The following is a 6,000-nucleotide window of genomic DNA, read 5'->3' as shown; positions in this document are numbered from 1 at the left end:
GTTAAATAAGCTGCAGAATTTCCTGTTTCTCAAAGCACAGAGAAGTTCCCTGTTGCCTCCATGTTCCTCAAAACAAAGTGGTGTCTGCTTCCAGAGCTGTGACAAATGCTGCACCTGGGCTTCCAATCAGTCCTGCAGCAGCTTCTTTATGTTCTCTTCAGCCATAATACATTTTCTAGTCTTTGTTCTTTATGTTTTGTTTTTTGTGTTTTTTGTTTTGTTTTTGTTTTTGTTTTTTTTTTATTTAGAGGGAACTATTTATCTCCATACTCTTAGGAGTTTGATATATTAAGAACCCAAGTAAAAAGCAGTGTGAAAACATGTTTCCCTTACTTGCTTTGCTTCACTAACCCACAACAGACTCATTTCAGCTACCACGACTATCCACATAGGCAATAACATTTGCATAGTTGCTAAAATATTACTTTTCCTCACCTTTCTTCCTCCACCATGGCCCTTCTTGGACAGAGTAGGACAGTTCTTTAAACTCAATGTTTACAGCTGGTCTGCGTGGTAGGTATGAGAAACGGTGAGCTTCTGTCAGAGTATTGTCCACTTTTTTCAAGTGTCCATTCATCAGTCGAATGTCTTGGTTATCTGTGCCATTTGAGACCACTTCATCCACTGAAACACACACTGACTTTGGCTCGACCATAGTACAGGCAGAATTGCTGGCGTTCTAGAGAGAAAGTTGAAGAAAAAGCAAAGTTCACATGCTTTTGTTCGGGAACACATTTCAAAACCTTCTGCATAAGAATTATTATTATTTAAAAGTAAAATCCAACCACATAATCCAGAAAAGTATGCTGAAAGGTGAAAAACAAAACAAAACAAAACAACAACAACAACAACAAAAAAGCCACCTTTTATTTGTTCCACCAGTGTCTTCATAGAAGAGGCATAAAAGAGCCTGCATACAAAAGACAGTTCCTCTGGCACTAGTTTCCTCTCAAAAGCTACAAACAGCACATCAGTATCTACCTTCAGAAGTGAATAGATCTTGGACCAGAATAATACAGCAGAAGAATGCAATTTCTAAGTACAGTCACATTGTATTCCTTCCAAGAATTGAGTTCTAGTTGCTCTAATCCCAGGGTTTGTACTGGGACAGAGTTGAAGAATGAAGGAAGTTTTTTTGTGCAGAAATGTCAAAAGATAGCCGCTCAAAAACTCCAAGACTTATCCCTTCAGATCAGAACACACATCTGTAAATGTGAAACTGTACAAGTTATATTTCTGAAAATTTTGAAATGTGCTGTTTTCTGCCTTATCTGCTCATGCAGCAATAGTTCTGGAGACTCTGCAACAGCACTACAAGAGGAAAGCACAAAGATTTCCATCCAAAATCTTTCCTTATTTGACAGCAATCCCTAATGGAAATCTTATCAGCTACATAAACATACTAAACCCTGTTCCAGTACTAGCACTGCTGACACTGCAAGGTCAGTGCTCTCAGCTCACAGCCTCTTGCCTCTTTGCCCAGCGTAGCACTCAGTGCAATTCCACTTGGCATTCTTTGGACTGAGGCTCCTTCCTCTCCTCTGCTGAGCATACCAGCAGCCTGCAGCCTGCTCTTCTTTCTAGTTTACACACACAAAATCTGAACTTCTTCTATTCCTTTTACCCACATGAGCACCTTGCATCAGTATCAACAGGGTACATCCAAAGCCTAAAGGAAAACAACCAGGAATCTTCTTCAGCTGAACAGAATTTTGAACAGTTCAGAGGATGTCCTTTATCATAAGTACGTAACATCATGTCGCGTGTAACATCTGTGCAGTTGTCTACTAAAACACCTAATGTTTTTAATGCAGATCTGTATCAGAAAGTAATTCCATAGCTGGCTTATGGCCTAGGCTTTCCATCCTGTCACCCCTATCCAACAGCCTACATCATTCCAAAGATATCTCTGAAAAAAGCAGATATGCTACGCTTCTTTCAAAGGTGCCAGTCTTGAACACTCTCAACAAGGAGCTGTAGGTCATGCCACTGTCAACTTCTATTCACCCTCCAAAGCAACTAAGTCACACTGCCACTTCAGAAGTCGATACATTTCCACTGTGCCACTGTCATCCTCTCTATTATGGAGAATGGTCTCCCCATTTATATGGTAAAAGCAGTGCTTTCCAGATCAGTCACTTATTATGAATGCTGATGAAAAACCCTAAAGCACAGTCCTACAAAACCAGTAGACCGCAGTCTTCCAATTCTTCTTGGTTCTAGATGTAAAAATCCAATCTGCTCACCACACTTTCTCAAGTGAACAACTTTAATTATGCTCTCAAGTGACTAAGAGGTTAGGTATCCAGTAACACTTACTCCTGATTTCTTAAAGAGTTGACTGTAATGGCACAGAATTTGAACAAAACAAGCGTAATGTGAAACATCTTAGACTTGAGTCATTAAAGCAAGGGGACCTCCCTCTTCCTTTAAAAAATAATTAGATGGTGTGTTAATAATATTCTTTCCTGAATGTTTTCAAGGCTTAACTTTGAAACTCTCTGACTGCTTGGTTCACAGAACCTACTGAATGCTTTCATGTGTCAGAGACAATATCCAAAAAGTAGCCCTCAATAGCAGGTCACCTTGAGAACTCAAGGGACAGTGAGGGCTCCTCCAGCTTATTTTGATCCAAAAAGAAACATGCTTGCCAAGACAACTTCAACCTGCTGGGAGTAGGAAGCCAGAGACTTGTATTCCTGGGATACTGAGCAAACCGTTTTGGTCTCTGGGTGGATTGGAGCATCTGCTTACAGCAGACCATGACACAACCTGTCCAGCCCTTAGGACACATGCCGGCCTCTTTGGGGGACACTACCCCAGAGGGCTGGGACAAATGAATCCCGCTGACCGTCAGGTGGGCTCTGCCAGTTCATGGAGCCGCAGCCCTGCACAGTGATTCTTTAGGCACACTTCCGTACATCTACAAACACAAACAAGATGCTCGCTGCTCCAATGACGCGGCGATGTGTGCAGACATCAAACCGTTGTCCGTCTCGAACAGACAGAAATAGCATTTGTACTGAAAGACAGCCTTACATCGCAGCTGAGCTCACGCCGTTGTATTCCTCAGCTTCCCGTACAGCGCTCAACCGCTTGCTGGTGTTTACCAGGCACGGCAGCGAAACGGTCCTCCAAGCTCTGCAAACAACTTCCCTCTCTCATCAAACCGAGGCCGTTACGCACCAAGCCGATGCTATTATGCAAAGACCCGGAGAGGTTACGGTCCTCCCGCAAATCTGTTTTGAGAACCATCGGAGAACGCCCGCAGAAGCCCCTAATCCCCTTCAGCAGCTCAAGCCCAGAGGTAACTGCCGGTCAAACTCCGCCGTCCTTACAGCTGCTGCCGCCGCCGAGGGGCTGCCCCACCAACCCCCAGCCCACAGCCGCCCCGCGCCGACGGTCACCCCCCGCCCTCCGCCCGCTGCACCTCACGCCCCCTCGTTCCCCGCTGACCCGTGAGGAAGGACGCAAGCAGGGCACCCCTTACCAGAGCGGTGCCCAGGGAGAATGCCGCCATCAGGCATGCCATGTGCCCCGCTGCCCGGCCGCCTGCTCCTGCTGTTCCTGCTGTTCCTGCTGTCCCTGCTGCTCCTGCTAACGGCAGCTACCGCTCCGCCCGCGCCGCGCAGAGCCCTCGAGAGTCGCCCGGATTGGTGGCGGAGGGAGGGAAGGAGGAGGAGGGAGCGGCCTCCTGCCGCGCCCAGCTGGCCCCGCCCGGCCCCGCCGCGGGCTGAGGAGTGCGGTCCGTAGCCACCCAGTTCCCTTGGGGTACGGGGTTTGCCCCCGCTCTGGGCAGGGCGTGGGGATCCTGCTGGATGGCAAGCTGGACGTGAGCCTACAATGTGCCCTTGTAGCCCATAAAGCTGACCGTGTTCTGGGTTGCATTCAAAGAAGCGTGGCTGGCAGGGCAAGGGAGGTGATGCTGCCCCTCTGCTCTGTGCTGGCGAGACTTCAGCTGGAGTACTGCGTCCAGATGGGGAGTCCTCAGTACAGGAGAGATGTGGATCTATTGGAATGTGTCCAAAGGAAAGCCACAAAAATGATCTAAGGGGTGGAACACCTTCCTACAAGGACAGGGACTGTTCAGCCTGGAGAAGAGAAGGCTCCAGGGAGACATGAGAGTGGCCTTTTTGTATCTAAAGGGTGGCTGTATGAAAGAAGGAGAAAGACTCTTTAGCAGGGTCTGCTGTGATAGTACAAGAAATGGTTTCAAACTAAAGAGGAGATTTAGATTGGATATAAAGAAGTTTTTTACAATAAGGATGGTGAGACACTGGCACAGGTTGCCCAAAGAGGTGGTGGATACCCCATCCCTGGAGACACTCAAGGTCAGGCTGGATAGAACTCTGTGCAGTCTGATCTAGCTATAGTTGTTCCTATTCATTGCAGGGGAGTTGAACTAGATGGCCATTAAGGGACCCTTCCAACACAAACAATTCTATGAGTCTATTTAAGTAGGAGCCCAAACCACATCCTTGCCCATTAAATGCACTGGATGGTGTGCTGTTAGAGTTGTGCTGGCACTTCCAACACGAATACAGATCCACGACTAGATTTCAAGTCAGAGTAGTTAGCCTCCCTACCTAGTGGCATAGAGCTTGGCCCAGCCACGAGCCTTCCTTTGTGCATCTGAAGTTATATGTCCTCTGGGCCCATTTTCCATAAGCCCTGGTGCTCCCTTCCCTCAGGTACCATCAGAAAGAGCATAAGGTAGATAAATCATAACAGGGATCTGAGAACTGGATTCAAAAATGTTTTATACATATCTCCCACGAGACCTGAGAAGGGCTGTGAAATACGGCTATGTATGTTAGGCATTTAAAGATGTCACATACCCACAGATTGCTGGGTAAAAGGAGATACAGAGAAAATGCATGAGATATCCTCATTTTAGTGCCCATGTGATACAGACAGCACAATGCTTAGTTCTCCTGCCTTTCAACTTCTTGAGAAGAAGCAAGATAAAACTACTGTAGCACAGCACAAATGTACAGTACCGAAATCTGCTGCACAAACAAAAGTTTTAGCTCGGGCTGTAAGCAGCTTTTGGCACTAAGGTTGAATAGTGCTGTTCACAAAGCAGTCCTGCAGAGAAAGGTATGCACAGTTTGTCTGCTTTGGGAGTACCAATGCTGCTGCCTGCCAGGACCAGCCCAGCATGGAGGGAGGTCATTTGGGATAAAGTGACACGGAGACACAAACCCTCCTGACATGGGGCACAGTATGAAGACAAAGGAGGGCTCCATCACTCATATTACTGTCCATGGGAATTCTGCCTGAGCACGAGTACATGATCACATCCCAGGGATTTATTTTTTCACAGTGGCTGCAGTATCAGTACCTACCAGAGCTTCCTGTAAAACACTGAGACGTAGAAACAGGTTTCACAGAAACTGAATTCTATTTGGTATCTATTTTGATATCACACAGGGAAAAAAAAAAGATTACATAAGAAGCCTGCTAAAAATAGCAGTCTCCTGCATTCCTACATTCCCTCATTAACTCTTCCATTAGCTTTAAGGGTGATCCCCTGGTCCCTGCAGACAAAAATATCAAGAACGCAACTCTGAGAAGAAAGAAAAGAGGAGAGAAAACCACGTTGAAAAAATCCAGGGAAAAAAAAAAAAAAAAAAAAAAAGAAAAAGAAAAAAGAAAGAAAAAAAAAAAAAAAAGGAAGCTACAAATGAAGGTGAGGACAAGCAGGCAGGAACAAAACTCTCACTCCTAAAATAGATGAGGAAACAGTAGTAGCTTCCAGGCTTTACAGCAGGGTAAGCATTGCAGGCAGTGGGTTGATACAGCCCACGGGAAAGAAAAAGGACAGCACAAAAAGAAATGAGCTGGGAAGGGCAGGGCAAAGTGGGAGCGTGTCAGCAGTAGGAGGGGACAGATTTACAGTACGGTCTCAGGAGTAATTGTGGTGTCTTATTGATAGCTCTGGTGTCTCTGTACAAGATCTAGTTCACATGGAGAAGCAGTACAGCCTGGGGGAAAACA

General features: G+C 46.1%; 1 protein-coding gene across 1 annotated transcript; it reads right to left on the bottom strand.

The window, feature by feature from the left end:
* Nucleotides 1-250: 250 nt before the first annotated feature.
* LOC104914555 (ATP-binding cassette sub-family G member 1-like) lies at nucleotides 251-3,675 on the bottom strand. Its single transcript, XM_010724449.2, has 2 exons — nucleotides 3,491-3,675; nucleotides 251-679 (listed from the first exon to the last, which is right to left on the bottom strand). The coding sequence occupies exons 1-2, from the start codon at nucleotides 3,530-3,532 to the stop codon at nucleotides 422-424; spliced, it is 300 nt and encodes a 99-aa protein (XP_010722751.1). The 5' UTR covers nucleotides 3,533-3,675; the 3' UTR covers nucleotides 251-421.
* Between the last annotated feature and the right edge of the window lie 2,325 nt (nucleotides 3,676-6,000).

Source organism: Meleagris gallopavo, chromosome 1 (genome assembly GCF_000146605.3).
Source record: "Meleagris gallopavo isolate NT-WF06-2002-E0010 breed Aviagen turkey brand Nicholas breeding stock chromosome 1, Turkey_5.1, whole genome shotgun sequence".
Taxonomy (NCBI): Eukaryota; Metazoa; Chordata; class Aves; order Galliformes; family Phasianidae; genus Meleagris; species Meleagris gallopavo.
Note: the sequence above shows the minus strand (reverse complement) of the source record. Positions and strands in the feature narration are given on the sequence as shown.